The sequence below is a fragment of the Ananas comosus genome, linkage group 10, assembly GCF_001540865.1.
Source record: "Ananas comosus cultivar F153 linkage group 10, ASM154086v1, whole genome shotgun sequence".
In the NCBI taxonomy this organism is placed as follows: Eukaryota; Viridiplantae; Streptophyta; class Magnoliopsida; order Poales; family Bromeliaceae; genus Ananas; species Ananas comosus.
Window position 1 is genome coordinate 2,177,373 of NC_033630.1, and position 17,108 is coordinate 2,194,480.

Here is a 17,108-nt window from a genome sequence, read left to right on the forward strand (position 1 = left end):
AAGTAACCTTCTAGTGTTCTCAAGTTGAAACATTATTCTTTTTGTTCCTTTAGGACACTTTAGGTTCTTTTTTAAAATAAAGCGAGTTTATAGGGTTCTCTCCATGCTCAAATAAATCAAAATTTGTGATACATGTATGACACAGATGAATTGCCATGCACTATTAATAAACTAGACTAGATTTTGAATATTTCATTCTGATCCTGCATTGCATTTTGAATTTAAGTTAATTATATAAATTATACTAAATTGGAAAAATAAAATAAAATAATGGTTAGGAAAGTTATTTTGTAGAGTAATTTTTTTAGCGGTGAAACTAAACATTAGGCCAAATTTTGTGACACGTACGTACCATCTCCCGCTCGGGAGTTAGGCCCGTTGACCCCCGCAGGGACCGTTTGTGGTCAACGCCGTCAACTCCTCCATTCCACGCTTGTTTCACGTGGGCAACTCAGGAACTTCTCGCACCACCACATGAGAGCATCTAATCCAAATTCGTGCGTATAATTAGGCAAGTCAAACTATTTTAGTTGCTTTATATATATATATACACATACACATACCGGGCAGGTTAAAGAAAAAAGATTAGAGTGTGAAAATGTGAATTTTATGTGTTCAAGTTCAACTTGTTATATGAATAAAATAGTACAGTAAGAAAAAAATTATTACTTTCATATTTAATATCAAGTTGTGCATATTGTCACGAGTAGATTACAATCTATTTTCTATGATTTCGTCAAAAAACGGAGAGACGGTATTTCTTTATGCTTTCATCCCAAATGTATTTTTGTCCAATAGCTTTAGATGGGCGTCAATACTAAATAGGCCTCCGAGTACAGTTTTGGGCTGTTCCTGGACCGCTAATTGGATGTTTGCGTTTGATCGGGTCGGATACAAAAATTGGGCCTGGCTACTAATCGAACAAAAATGAACCCAACACAGATGTACATATCTTGGGAGGTTACATTTGAAACATCCTAAGCAAGGGCGGAAAAAAAAAAAAAAAAAAAAAAAAAAAAAAAAAAAAAAAAGGAAAAATTTAAAAAAAAAAAAAAAAAAAAAAAAACACTAAACTACAACATTTTAAAAACCGGTTCGAACTGGTCCGATTGCAAATCAGTAGTATAGATGATCTGCATTGACCCTAAAAAACCGGGTTGAGCCACTCGAACCGGTTGATTTTTAATCGAATCTTTGAACCGCGCTTCAGTAAAACCAAATGTGCCGAAGCCCTTGACTTGTAATTTAGGAGCTTAAAATAGCTAGGATTTTCTTACGTTGGTATTAATATTAGTTTAGTAATATTTTCAAGCTTCAACCTAAATATCAATAAGTTAATAGTGCAAATACAACAATCTAAGATTATATTAATCCTTTTTTATAATGTTTACAAATTAAAGTTAATAATTAATTATTTATGATATTGTGTTGATGTGATTGGTCTGATAGGTCTAACCACTAATTGAATCAGTGATTCTTAAGTCAGTAATTTTTTCTGTTCGTGGTTGTAACTGATTTTTTAAAATATTGATTAATTAGACAGAAATAGAAGATTTCTGTATTACGCTAAACGGTAAATACTTCGGTATCTAAACTCTGATATGTATTGCATTTTAGTCCTAGCAACTCAAAAAATCTTTTTTTTTAACAAAAAAATTCAGCTCATAGACTATAATTTTGAAGTGTTGCGCTAAGGCGCAATCGGCGCATGTTATGCACTATTCAATATAGCTAAACTAAAAAAAATAGACACATTGGATCCACCATGATTTTGGACTCTGAGCTAATTAAATATAATGATCACATTTAAAAGCAACATTGTTGTAGGCATATTTTTATTGAGAAAAAAGGGCATGATGTAAGCTTAATGAGGAATAAATAAACTTATGTTTGGTCCATATTGGAACATCTCCATTATCGTTGTTTAAGTTATTTTTTTTATTTTAGTAAACATGAACCCTTCGTTGAGATCTCACAATTGCTTTCAAAACCTAATAAGAAACGAAATAAAACTTTAAATTGTCGAAATCTTATTTTTCGAGACTCAAGGATCACTTCAATTTTTTTTCTTTTTCTTTTTTTTTTTTTTTGAGAAATAGGTAGCACGCTACCCGCTTCGTTTTATTTCATTTAGAAATAATAAACTTAACTGGAAATTTGAATCAACTAGGATTCGAACTTGGGTCTCGAATACCAATCACCAAACTCTTTGCCACTTGCTCTAGGGACGGTCGGTATCACTTTAATATTGTCGTTACAACTAAATGCCTGATCGTTGCTTCTCAGACTAAAACATCAAACCCAAAGAGTGAGGCCTATAATTGTAGAACAAACATTTTGGTTTTCCCACCAAAATGTATATTAATTAGTTTGGGGTCGTTGTATTTTGTTTCTTTTCATGTTTAAAGATGTTCGTATGTCACGCACACAGATCGCTAATTTGCGATTTGGGCTGTGGATCAGATCTTAATTTGTTGGAGTAGCTCAACGCGAACTGGGCCCGTTTCCATTTGTAGTACTTCAAAAAGATTAGTGATTGATTTTTGAGGATTTGATATATTTACAATTACAATTACCATTCAAGGACGTGCGATGAATAAGGATGAGGTTTGAAAAAGAAGAAAAGAAAAAAAAGAAACAAAAGGATTTGAATCGGATATTTGTTTTATTATTCCTTTTTTTAATCTTAATATGTTATTAGTGTTAATTATGGATTTTCTTAATCATCTTCACCTATCGTGGGTTTCAACTAATCAATTTTTTTTCATATTTTCACATGGTACATTTTTAATATTATTTATGAAGTATAATACATTTTTTTCTTCCCAATCATCTCTAGAGCAAATGGCAAAGGGCTTGGTGGTTGCTACCTGAGACTCAAGTTCAAAACCTAGTTGATTTATATTTTTAGATAAGTTTATTTCTAAATGAAATAGACGAAGCGGGTAGCATACCTATCTCTCTAAAAAAAAAAAAAAACCTTTTTTTGTTTTTTGAAGCTAAATATTGTACTAGTGCATGACAACATTAATGTATGCGAGTAAATAACGTGCTAGGCTAAATATTTAAAGAGATTAAAAAAAAAAACCTTTAACCGTAAAGAAATAAAAGATTACAAGTTTAATTCATGCTGTTTTAAAAGGTGATACGACAAGAGAGAGAGAGAGAACTAATTTAATAATAAATAGAAGATTGTATACCTTAAGTAAAATCATAAAAAAAAAAGGAGAAAAGAATATAGAATGCAGGGGATGACTTATGTAAAAATGTTCCCCATAATCATAAATTAAAGTAGGAAATCGTCATCATCTGTGACATTAATTGTTTTTAGAATTTCAGACGTGGATCCGATGTGTGAGTGAAAAGTATAGAAATATTAATTGTGTGGATATATTAATTTTATCAATGACTATTTCTTTTTTTATTTTTTGTTGGTCGTAAGCAAAACAACTAGGTAATTGTTTTTTCTTGCTTAAATAAACATAGGGTGCAGTAAATTTTACCCTTTCAAAAGAAATGTCTTTTAAATTCATAGGTGATCGAAGCACATTCAAGAAAAAAATCGATCATTACGATAGTTAGATCTCATCTACTACGTACTTACGTATAGTTGAATAATGTATGCGAGGTATAATTGTGAAAAATAGAGTCTATTCATGCATGTTATTCACATGCAAACATTCATTGATCATGTGTAAATCTTATTACAGAAAAAACATAGTCTCCATAATTTCTATTGAAGTTAATGATCTGAAAAATATCTCGAGAAGCATGGAACCTATATTACTTAGTGAAAACTAAACATTTCCGAATGGTAATTAGTTAGATGTAATAAGATTATGCTCTATGATGCATCAGGAGCTTTTCTAATCGGTCCCTAACGAGGTTTCGTATAGTACCGAATAGAGTTATAAACTTATAGGACGAGTTTTAAGTTTACATTTTCAAACTAATTAATCTGAAAAATCTCAGATGCTCGGAGAAAATGAATCAGTGCCAAATCACTGTGGTTCCCAAGTATATTTTAAAATTTTTTAAAAAATAAATCAATGGATTGGCATGAATCGTTTCATCATTCCATGAATGCTGAATAGAACAAAAATCTAGTATATATAGATGCAATTCAAACCTGTAGATCCAAACACTTGTAAATTTAGATGTAGATCTTTTGTGAAACCTTCATTGAATATCATATGTATTTATTTTGTCCTTATTAAATGATAGGACTTCTTTTGCTTGTATTTTGATTCGCAGCATCAACATCTTGTCCTTTTACATGATTAGATAATTACTAAGCGATTTTTTTTTTATTATTTCTCTTTTTTAACTTGTTGGCGCGCTTTCATTAATAGACATAGATACTTGCATTTGTTAGTGCAAAAAGTATGATTTTCAAAGCATAAATATGTCATAAGTGTGTGCTTTATTATGCCTTGAAGCTAAGATACCACGGATTATTTATTAAATTTTCCCAGCTGAAGCGTAAACTTTGCTATACGAAACTAAAGAAAAAAAAATATTTATTTGTGAGTTGCCACCAAAGCTGATTTTAATTTATTTTTTTCTTTAAATATTAGCAACTTCTTAGATTAAATGGTGCCCCCACAAAAGAAATCAGGTAATTCTTTCCATAGCCAAATTTAAAATTAAATTAAATTGTAAATCCTTTCCAAAACATCTCCATGAGAAATTAATTTATAAGTCCCTGATCCATTCCTAGCATTTTTCATAGTACTATTCTATGTTATTGTTAAATATATAATAGTACAAAGATCCTTCTTTAGTAGGTACCTTAAATTTTTAGTGTAATTTATTATTTCATATAGTAGTAGTACTAAATAAGACATTTTGAGTTCAAATATCACTTGTCCGAATAAATAAATACTATACGATAAATGTTATATGCTTAATGAGATTTGAATTTAAGAGTATTTTCACCGGTAAACTTGAGATTTTGAATTATAAAGCATATTTTAAGGTTTCACCCATAATTTTTTATTATTGGACAAAGTAATTAAAGATTAATATAAAAACGAATGCAGCCCCGTAATTTCAAACTATGCCTAGGCAACTCCACGCTCCCAATCAAACAAAAATTTGGTGGGGATGGAATTCCATAACGATTCTGCATAATCAATCATTACATAGAACAAACAAGTCTTAAAAATATATTAACAACAAAAATAATATTCTTACGATTGGACTGTACCTACTAAATTATTTTTTCCAAAAAAATTTATTAAATTGTTGCGCTAATCATTTATTCCAAAACTGGATACAGATATAGTACTCACAAGTTTTAATTATGACACAGTCCAACCAATCTCTACCCACTTTAAACATTACTCGTTCCAATCCAACTTGTGGCATTTCGAACATGACTCGAGTGTACAGATATAACACCCACGAATTTTAATTGTGATTCAGTCCAACTAATCTCTAGCTACTTTAAATATGACTCAATCAAATCTAATCTTTCGTCATTTCGAACATGACTCCAATCTCATCCAATGTGATCTCCTACTATTACTACAGGATAGAATATTGGCTATTTAAGTCAACATAACCTTTCAGAGACCTTGGCAAATGGAAATGGTCGATTTATCGCGGTTCAATGACATGACCAAATTTGGTTACCTGCACCAGTAGTAGCACTGTTTCAGGTGGACCCGTACTACAGTTGCCTACCTAGCAATAATTTGATGGCCAAAATTTCAACACCGTTCTCGGTCACCTCAGAGCCAATCGATATTGAGAGCCACTTAGCATTATTGAATGACAAAAATTTAAGATGTAGACGTATGAAATTACATTTCTTTTTCTTCACATAAATATATAAAAAAAAAGTAAGATTGTTTATTATTGTAATTTCTTATTATATAAGCAAAATAAGAAAATAAATATCTAAACTATTGAGCTTGGCAATTCTATTTTCATTTTTTTTTTCTCGGACCTTATATTGTTTGATTTACATAATCTAAGCTCCCTTTATTTAATTTTATTTATTCTAATTAATTTGATATAAAAATTTATCAAATTTGATGACTTTATCAGCTATTTAATTATTATTCTAATTTTATGGTAGAGAAGGAACTAAAGCCATTAGAGTTTGTGGAATGACGAACAAATTTAATTTAAAAAATTTAAAACTCTAAAAATATTATTAACAAAAATGAAGTTAAAGAATGGAATGTCGAAATATCACACAATCGAGGGGTCTCTCTAACATTACACCATCATATAAACAGAACCACACACCAAAGTACACCTGTAACATCTTACCCGAAACGAACGGCTGCGATTGCATCCAAAAGATTAGCATTTAAAAATCTCAGAACCTGCCTCGTCGGATTCTCAGGTGTAGTGGCAACCCCTCCGTCGCGCTTCGCTGTCCCCGATCTCTATTTTTTTTTATTATCAGGAATTAAGTTTTTAAAAAATTACTAATACGATAAAACAAGAATAATATATATATATATATATATATATATAATATATTATATATATAATGATATCTAATAACGTGTCGTCTAGAGCTCGTCACAGCTGTTTACATATTTATTAAAATAAACAGAGTAATATAGACACCGTCAGGTAAAGACATTTCCACCGAGATGATCATGTCCATTAATTAATTATAAAGTTTGATCTTGATTTATATTTAATTCTAATATTTTAATGAGATGAATAATTTTTTTATAATATTTTTTTAATACAGTAATCACAGTTATATTTTACGAGAATAGACTCGGCGAAATAATTACATAGTATTAATATATATTATATTGACACACACACACACACACGTATATATGCTTCTGGAAGTACGAAGCGCTCCGTGCTTTCAAGTTGTTTTCGATATTCGGACTTTCGAATCGACGATCGGCTCCGTTAGACTTGATCTAGAGTATTTGAAATATCTAGAAAATAAATTTTACGATGTTTCGATATTATTTGCCTAGTGATCAAAGTGGCTCAAAATCAACGGCTGAAAATAAAAATCTTACAAAATATGATGATATGATATTAAAATTTTAGATCAAAGTTATTGATCTTGTTTTATATGGTATAAAGAATTTTCTATCAAAATTTCATGTAGTTTGAATATTTCTACACCGTTAAACTTGCAAACGGCTGACCACGGCCATTAAAATTATTGATTTTGAGCCCCTTCGATCACTAGACAAATGATATAAAAAAATCACAAAATTTATTTTCTAGATACTTCAAATACTCTAAATCAATTCTAACGGAGCCGGTCGTCGATTCGAAAGTTCGAATATCAAAAACAACTTGAAAGCACGGAGGGCTCTGTGCTTCCAGAAGTATACCCCCACTATATATATATATATATATATATGCTGGAATACTATTAATAGTAAAACGCTCTTTTTGCCCCTTGGATGAAAAATTGTAGGGTCAGGATGATATTAGTCGGTTAGAGTTGAGTGGTCCCGCTAGGGTTGAGTGGTCCCCACTGGGTTATAGTATTTAATCCAATGGTTAGAAATAATGAAAAGAGTTGATCCAGAAGGGCCTAAAAAACTGGTAGCAACAATGAAAATTTTGCCTATCTAATAGTAGCCAGTCCAACTATAGTACGTAGTATATAGTATAATCATAGTAGTATGTAGTTACTGATACCTAATATATTATATATAGTCTTATAGTATATAGAGTTCGTACGGTTTATACTATTGATAGTATCCAAAGTTCTTTTGGTACCTATTGAGGTTTTCTCCACTTAGATCACTCCTTTGATCTTTCCAGTTCCGTTAAATTATACTATGAAACCAACCACGGCACTCAGAACCCCTAGGGGACAATTATCATTCGAACCGCACATCCGTTTTATCCAACGCCAAAAAAGAAACTTCAATAGTACCAAGAGTTTGCTATATGATAGTATGAAGCAGGAGTGTTATATATATATGTATATATATACTATAGTATGTAGTATAGGGGGCGGCGGGTGCGTAGGTATAGTAGTATAGTATATGATAGATATATATAGGGTCGCGATACTATACAATTATGAGTACGATCGCCCCGTACTCATAAGTTATTTTTGATGATAGAGCTTCCGAATCGACGATCCACCTGAAACGTTATTACAGCATTTAAACTTCTAGAAATTAAATTTTATATTTTTCGAGCATCATTTACCTTTACGATCAAGGAGGTCACAAATTTGACAATTTTTAACGGGTCGGTATGGAATACTTGCTAGTTTAACGATGTAAAAGAATCGAAAAATTGTTGAATTTTTGATAGAAAATTCTATTCACTACATTAAATAAAGACAATAACTCCGCATCTTGATTGGAAGGATCCATCATCCATTTTAGGACGTCGTTCGATTGTTGACCGTTCATTTTATGCGCCACTATGTATTCGGAACTTATATAGATTTCAAAATTTACGAAGATTTATTTTTCTAAATTTCAAATACTTCTAGTATCATATTTGAACGGAGTGGATCGTCGATTCGGAGCTTCCATCATGTAAAAACTACAACTTCATGATTAAGCGATGGGCTCCTAATACTTATAATATATAGAGCCACGGCCATTATAGTAGAAATACTATAGTAGTATATATATATATATGTATACTATATAGAGACGAGACCGGGAGTGGGGGAGAGAGAGCGCGGGCTTGTGCGCGGGAGGCGGGAAGGAGAGAGCGGCAGGGAGACGGAGCGGGAGGAGGAGGAGGGGGAGCGGTGCGGCGGGCGGGGGGCGGCGGCGGCGGGCAGGGGCGCGGCGTGTCGGCTGGGGGCGGGCGGCGTGCGCGCGTCGGGGCGGGCGGTGGCGTGGGCGGCGAGAAGGAGGGGGAGCGGAGGGAGGAGAGAGAGAGAGAGAGAGGCTACTATGCTTCTGGAAGCACGGAGCCTTTCATGCTTCCAGATCGTTTTCGATGTTGCGACTTTCGAATCGTCGTTCGGCTCTGTTAAACTTGATCTAGAGTTTTTGAAGTACCTAGAAAATAAAGTTTGCAATTTTTCGATATCATTTGCCTAGCAAACTATGTGGATCAAAATTAACGGCTGAAGATAAAAATCTTACAAAACGTGATAATATGACATTAAAATTTTAGATCATAGATATTGATCTTGTTTTATATAGTATAAAAAATTTTTCATCAAAATTTTACGTGATTTGGATATTTCTACACCGTTAAACTTGCAAACGGCTCACCACGGCCATTAAAATTATTGATTTTGAGTACCTCCGATCACTAGGCAAATGATATCGAAAAATCATAAAATTTATTTTCTAGGTACTTCAAATACTCTAGATCAAGTTTAACGGAGCTGATCGACGATTCGAAAGTTGCAATATCGAAAACGACCTGGAAGCACGGAAGGCTCATTGCTTTCATAAGCATAGTAACCTCACTATATATATATATATATATATATATATATATATATATATATATATATATATATGGAGAGAGAGAGAGAGCGCGCGCTAGGCTAGTATACGTACTATCGGTAGCACGAAGGTTTCCATGCTACGAAGTTATTTTCAATGATGCGGCTTATAAATCGACGATCGGCTCCATTAGACTTAATTTATATTATTAAAAATATTTGGAAACTAAATTTTCATAATTTTTCGACATCATTTTGCTAGTAATCAAAAGGTCTCAAAATTGACAATTTTAATGGTAGATGTGATGCGTTTGGCAATTTAACGGTGTAAAACAATCCAAATTTGATAAAATTATAAAAAATTATTTTCACTATTTAGAGTAAGATCAGTATCTCTGATCTTAAATTAAAGTCTTTTATCATTATTTTTTATGAGCTTTTTATTTTCAGTCGTTTATTTTCAGACTAATCGTTTAATAAGTAAATGATGACGAAAAATTATGAAATTTAGTTTTCAAATATTTTCAATATTGTAAATCAAGTCTAATGGAGCCGATTATCGATTTGGAAGCTGCATTATTGAAAATAATTTGATAAAACGAAAGCCTCCGTACTTCCGATAGTATACCAGCCTAGCTCATGAGAAGAGTAATAGAGCTATTTCTAAACTGTTTAATAGTTGTAAATTAGTATGCCCGCAAAGTAATTTTCTAGTTTCAGAACAGTAATTAGTTTCAGGATTAAAAACGTTAAGAGCAAACTAAAAATTCATTTGAACATTAAGCACTAATTTTGTTACTAATTCCAATAATCAATTACTACTTTTTTTTTTTTTTTCTTTTTGAAACCTTTTCGTATTAATGTTTCCAGAGCAATCTCGTTGTGCGCGAAAGGGACCCATTGGACCAAGCACGTGACCCCACCGGCCAGAGACGTAACGGGCTCCGTTAATTAACTCTTTTTATTAACGGCGGTGATCTATTTATCACCTCCCTAATCCCACTCCTCCTCCCTCTCTTTCCTTTTCCCATTTCTCTCTAAGTCTCCCTGCTGTTGCCAAAAGCACTTGTTCTTCTATAATGGAGAAAAATGGCCGCGAGAAGAAGCCGCTGCTTCTCGGCCGGTACGAGGTCGGTAAGCTCCTCGGTCAGGGCAATTTTGCCAAGGTTTATTACGCGGTGAATAAACTCACCGCTGACGAGGTAGCGATCAAAGTTATAGACAAAGAGAAAATATTCAAGTCTGGCCTGGTGGCGCATATCAAGCGCGAAATTGCGGTCCTCCGCCGCGTCCGCCACCCGAACATCGTCCAGCTCTTCGAGGTCATGGCGACCAAGTCGAAGATCTACTTCGTCATGGAGTACGTCCGCGGCGGCGAGCTCTTCAACAAGGTGGCGAAGGGCCGCCTCCGGGAGGAGCTCGCGCGCAAGTACTTCCAGCAGTTGATCGCTGCGGTCGCCTTCTGCCACGCCCGCGGCGTCTACCACCGCGACATCAAGCCCGAGAACCTCCTCCTTGACGAGAACGGCGACCTGAAGGTGTCCGATTTCGGCCTCAGCGCCGTCGCCGACCAGATGTGGCAAGACGGGCTGTTCCATACCTTCTGCGGCACGCCCGCTTACGTCGCGCCCGAGGTGCTGGCGCAGAAGGGCTACGACGCCGCCAAGGCCGACGTGTGGTCGTGCGGAGTCGTTCTCTTTGCCCTCATGGCTGGGTACTTTCTTATTTGATATACTCGCTCGCTCTAATATCATGCTATATATATATATTTTTTTTCGGTTATTTATTGCGGATTAAGAAGACATCATATTGATTTGACGAGATATCCGGCTCTGAAACGAATAAATTGTTATTTTCAAATTATTAGAGAGGACGGTGTTTTAATCATTTATACTGATTGGACAGGTATCTTCCGTTCCAGGACCCGAATCTCATGGTGATGTACCGGAAGATCTACAAAGGCGAATTCCGGTCCCCGCGGTGGTTCTCCCCGGACCTAATCCGCCTCCTCCACCGCATCCTCGACACGAACCCGAGCCGGCGCATCACCATCCCGGAGATCATGGAGAACCGGTGGTTCCGGAAGGATCTCCGGTGTGTCCGATTCTACATCGAGGGCGACACGCTCCACAGCCTCGACGACACCGACTTGCCGCCGTCCGAGCCCGAATGGGATCCCCCGTCTCTCGTGCCCACCACGCCGTCCACCTCCACCACGCTCTCCACCTCCGCCTCAGCGCCGTCATTGCTATCGCAAAAGAAGTACGGCCTAGGAATGCGGAGGCCGGCGAGTTTGAACGCGTTCGACATAATCTCCTTCTCCGCGGGGTTCGACTTGTCGGGGCTGTTCGAGGAGAAGGGGGAGGAGAGGCGGTTCGTGTCGGGTGCGCCGGTGCGGATCGCGAGGACGGTGAGCTTCACGGTGCGGACGAAGGATTGCCGGGTGAGCCTGGAGGGGACGAGGGAGGGGGAGAAGGGCCGTCTTTCAATCGTCGCCGAGATCTTCGAGCTGACGCCGTCGCTGGTGGTCGTGGAGGTGCGGAAGAAGGCCGGCGACCGTGCGGAGTATGAGGAATTCTGCGACAAGGAGCTCGCCCCCGGGCTCCGTAAGCTTATGTATGGGCACACGGAGGCCAAGGACGAGGACAACGACGACGGCGACGACAGCGTCGAAGATGAGAACGTTGTTTCTTCGGACACAGAGTAATAAAAATATTATTCACTTTTTTTTTTTCTTTTTTTGGGTAAAATGTATAGAAACTGCATCAATTATAGGCTATTTTGATATAAGTTCCGCGGCTTTATTTCTTTGGATTGGTATCACTTAGCCTTTAATTATGTTAATTTAAATAAAATTTTGTGATATCTATAAATTTTACTATTTTTACAATTATTTTAGTGAAGAAAATATAAAATTTATTAATAACGGATGATGAATATCTCATTGAATAGTTAACTTAAATAAAAGTTTAAGTTAGTTGACTAAAAGTAATTTAAATGACAACAAATAAAAATTTGACAGGTGTTGATCCAAAAAAAAATAAAATTTAGATATTTTTATAATATATGGCCTATTGTTAAACCCAATAGAATATTGATCATAACTATTGTTCATGTACAGCTTAAATAAATTGTTGGCTAAATAGAATAGCTCCTGTCCTGCGGCGAGAGGTTATGTTGAGCCGAGTCACGTTTGAAATTGCGTGACGTTGAGTAGGCAGAGTTATGTTCGAAGTGGCGTAAGGCCGAGTGGGCTGAGTCACAATTGAGACCCTTGGACGCTGTGTCTGTACGTTTTAAGTAAATTGGTTGCGTATTTCTAACGGCTCGAGTTTTTGAGATTAATGGGTAGCACCAACAATCCGACACAAATTCATATTTTTCAGTTTTTTATAACAAAATTGCTTTTTTTTTAAAGTTAATGTAACCCAAACAAATTGATGGTTGACCACACATTTCCATACATTAGGATCCATTCCTTTTCAGGAAGTCTACTTCAGCTATTGATTGCCGAATAAAGGGTGGGTTGCTTCTGAATTGAAAAGACCAGGAGGACCAGATGCTTCATGCAGGGAATAATTAAGATATATGCCAAAAAAAAGAGTCACAATCACTTCAACTTTTAGTGCCATGTAACAAACAAACAACTAATAAGTAACCCACCACCAATAACTTTTAAAAATAATTAATAATAATAATTATCTCAAAAAAAAAATTAATAATTAACATTTTAACCAAGCGAGGATGGCATGACCCTTCAATCTGCATCCCCTGCAGCTCAGATGGGGAGATCCTGAATCATCTACTCTTTCGTTGTTCTTACGCAAGATTCTTGTGGAATTGGCTGCACCAACATTCCCTATTGGAGCAACAGCTGATCCCTTTTTCCTCCGAGAAGTTAGCAAATCGATGAAGCATAGCAAGGATGGCATTATTTGGACAATCCAAGATCAATTTCAACTTTTATTTTATAGCGGGTTGCTGAAAGTTATGGAATGAGTGGAACAAACGAATCTTCAGCAATCATCTATGCCGGAGCGAATTTTTGGGAAGAAGTGTTTTTTGTACAGTGCGACTTCGAAAGTCTGCGCTTGAGACTTGAGAATACTGTTTGGTTACTGTGCTTCTAGGATGATTTTTCTGTTCTTTTTGCTTCGCCTTGTTTTGTTCGCCGTTGTCCGCGCCGTAGACGCCATTTATGTTTTGTTAAAATAGGATATACCCCTATTTAATCCCCCCAAAAAAAAAAAGAGAAAAAGTCAAAAGTGCACTTCGTCCGATATGGTAGAAGCTTACATTATTAGAGAGCTGAGCTCAATTCACGGGTAGCATCGTACAGTACATTTGGTTCTAGACACCTCTACCTCTGTAGTAGGCTTCTTTGCTCTCCAATCTCTCTATGTTCTAACTATCAAGAATTTAATTCTACTTGTGCTTTTACAAAAGTAAATCGTGGTCCCGGCTTTTGGGGTATTTAAAGATACGTATGAGAAAGGATTCAGGATTGGAACCTACAACTTAATTGCGCAATATGAAGATTGAAGACCTATGTAATATTTCATACTTATTATGCTGTTTCATATGAAAAAATAACATAGCCAATATGATAATGGCCATTTATTCTTTTATTCTTGTTGCTACAGTACCATAAGTTGTTTCCAATGTAGTGTAGATAGTTTTAAGTACATCTCATAGAGGGTAAACCTATCCCAACAAGATGTTGATGTGTCATGTAGAATAGAAATTTAGAAATTAAAGGACCCAAATGGTTTGGCATGGAGCCTCTTGATAATATTTTAGATAGTTCTACGTGGCACTTATTATAGGCCACTTGTAATTAGAGGGTCTCTTATCCAAAAGTCTTCTTAATTGTTGCTTGAAATAACCGAGCACATCTAATACAAGCGACAAAAAATTTAATGATTGATACTCGAACTCACAAGTTCGAAATCTAATTGTTTTATATTTCCAGTTAAGTTTATTTCTGCAAAAACATAAACAAAACAGATAGACAAAACAGATAGCAAACTATCTTTCTCTCTAAAAAAAAAAAAGTAGCTTGGAAATAGGAAAAATTTATTCTAATTTTAGCAAAGTTTATGATGTATATTATCTATGTTGTTTACTTAAAATCAATTCACTTAGAAGTAAAAGAAATCCATTCTAAATTAACCCAAAACTTGACAAAAGTTTAGTTTGAGAATGTGTTTTCCAATAGCATCAGACTTCTATGTTTTGGAGCTATGAAAATATCACACAACTCAATGTGTTTTTATCAAGTACATCATGGTGATGGGTCTAGAGGAAGTTTTGGCTCTGGAGCTGGGTGACGACGTATATCATGCCTGGAATAGGTGGAAGGTCAGGAATGAATTGCTAAATAAGAGTAGTAGTCTATTTGAATTGTTCGCTTGTATGTGGACCATTTGGAAGGCTAGGAACGTTCTAATTTTTTGAAATATTCAATTATATCATGTGTTGGTCGTACAAAGGCTCAAGCTGCTGCTAAAATCATGGAAAATCCTCCACCGACCGAAATAGTAGCCTTGGCCCTACTCCAGTAGTGTTTTTTTTTTTTTTTTTTTTTTTTNTTTTTTTTTTTTTCATCTCGGTTTTCTCCGAGGCTCTGGTTGCCTCAGCCTTATAGCGTAGTTTATCTTTTTAATGAATGAAACAGCTAGCGTGCTATTTATTTTCAAAAAAAAAAAGAAAAAAAAGAAAATACCACACAACTCATTAGCAAGCCCAATTTGATAGTAGAAATATTGGTGAGTATCTTTGTTGAAAATCTCTGGTTGAATGGTGCTTTCAAATTGCGTAGAAGCAGGAAAAACCACAAAATTCATTAGAAGCCGTGTTTTCATGTGACTTTTTTTTTTTTTTTAATAAACATAAAAGCAAATGTGGAGCAATTAGATTTCTATCTTAGAATTTTGAGTATGAATTATTAAATTTCTTGGCACGTGAATTGGTAAGCAAGCTCTGTTTGTATGTGGATCTCGACAATGGACGTATCCAAACATGCCCTAAAATCTAACAAATTAGGAACCATCCGAACCTCAAAAGAACCCGACCCGAATCGGACTCAACCCGTCTCGGTCACCTTCTACCTTCACCAGCTCACCCCCAACGCAGCCGAACTCGTCAATATCGCAGCGAAGCAACGAATCCCCAAAAAGCGATCGCGATCGCCATGGCCGGAGACGAGGTCGGCGTCAAGCTCGTCCGCTTCCTCTACTTCGTCGGCGCCGGAGGTGCTCTCTCTCTCTCTCTCTCTCTCTCTCTCTCTCTCTCTCTCTCCCCTCCAAATTCCCACAAATCCCCCAAATCTCCCTCTATGAACCCTATCTCCGCAATTTTGTGATCAAATTGGCGTTTTCCGCAGTGATTTGCACCAAAGCGATCAATCTCTGGAGGGACTACGAGCGGAACAGGAGATCGCCGCCGCCGCTGCTGAGATGGGCGAGTCACCGCCGACGCCGCAGGAATTGGTGGGCGGCGGACCCGCCGCGGCGAAATCTTAAGTCCCGGCTAGGGTTTCTCTCTGTATCTAAAAAGTTTTGAAATTTGCGCCGAAACCGTGTAGTTTATGATGAAAAGATCACAGCTTTAGTACGATTTTTCAACTTCAGGGGTTGCGATTGATTGCTACAGTTTTCATAAGGTATATGATGCTATTTGTTCATCCTTTTTGGTTATGATCAGTGGATATTTTCATGTTCTTTACATAAATTTTTCTTCAACTTGATACAAATCGACCTTGCGTATTGCTTCTGAATGAAGATGTTAGCTATGTTGTAGTTGATAAAATGCCAAAAATCTCAAAATAGTGTTTTTTTTAGTCTTTCCTCTATTCAGCAGTTCTTAGGAGCGTAATGAGGAAGTGATCTGATTTGGTGTCTTATGTACAAAATTTCAACTTTTGTTAGGTCATTGCACCCGAGATTCAAGGTTCCAAATCAATCACAAACAGTTTCACTGTTATGTGGTGAAAGTGTTAGATGGTGATAAGTTTCACTGAACTGTTCCCAAATTGATTGGCTTTTGATGGCATTAGGATTTCTGTTTGTGGCCGCAATTGGGCACTTTGTTCTCTTTCAGTGGGTTTGGCCTAACATGATCATTTAGCTTGAAATTCGGCTGTTTGGTCTCTTTCAGTGGGTCTAGTTGAATATGATTGTTTAGATTGAAATTATGTGTATGTGCTTAAAATCCTCACCTTAATCTCATTTTTTGTTATTTTTAAGTCATGGTTACTTATAGATGATAGTAAACCATTTTGCAGGACTTTAGCATATCATTTATCTCAAGTTTCTTAGCTGTAAATAGATTTGTGTTAATTAATGTGCTAGTCGCAATGACTCGGAACAAATTTGCATCTTTTAATATGATCACTTAGTAATCATTAAATCTATAAGGGCCTTTTTTATTAACATTTTACTAGGCCTTCCAATGATATATTTTGCAATGTACTCTGATGGTGATTGTGAGATCATTTTATACCAATTGTGTTGAAACATATGAGAGATTTGATATATATATATATATATATATATAGAGCTAGGCTGGTATACTATCGGTAGCACGGAGGCCTCCGTGCTACCAAGTTGTTTTCAATGATGCGGCTTTCAAATCGGCGATCGGCTCCATTAGACTTGATCTACATTATTAAAAGTATTTGGAAACTAAATTTCATAATTTTTCGACATCATTTGGCTAGTGATCAAAA

General features: G+C 35.8%; 1 protein-coding gene and 1 long non-coding RNA gene across 2 annotated transcripts; both read left to right on the plus strand.

Annotated features, from left to right (window-relative positions):
* Positions 10,372-12,199, plus strand: LOC109716466 (CBL-interacting serine/threonine-protein kinase 12-like). The gene is made up of 2 exons (XM_020241935.1): positions 10,372-11,093; positions 11,285-12,199. The coding sequence occupies exons 1-2, from the start codon at positions 10,459-10,461 to the stop codon at positions 12,084-12,086; spliced, it is 1,437 nt and encodes a 478-aa protein (XP_020097524.1). The 5' UTR covers positions 10,372-10,458; the 3' UTR covers positions 12,087-12,199.
* Positions 15,303-16,133, plus strand: LOC109716467. The gene is made up of 2 exons (XR_002217929.1): positions 15,303-15,633; positions 15,765-16,133. It is a non-coding gene; the product is annotated as an uncharacterized LOC109716467 (long non-coding RNA).

Bases quoted from the DNA above. Each gene is read 5' to 3' on its own strand.
- LOC109716466 (XM_020241935.1), top strand. From the start codon at position 10,459: ATGGAGAAAAATGGCCGCGAGAAGAAGCCGCTGCTTCTCGGCCGGTAC. The intron at 11,094-11,284 runs GTACTTTCTTAT...CTGATTGGACAG, and splicing joins CTCTTTGCCCTCATGGCTGG to GTATCTTCCGTTCCAGGACC.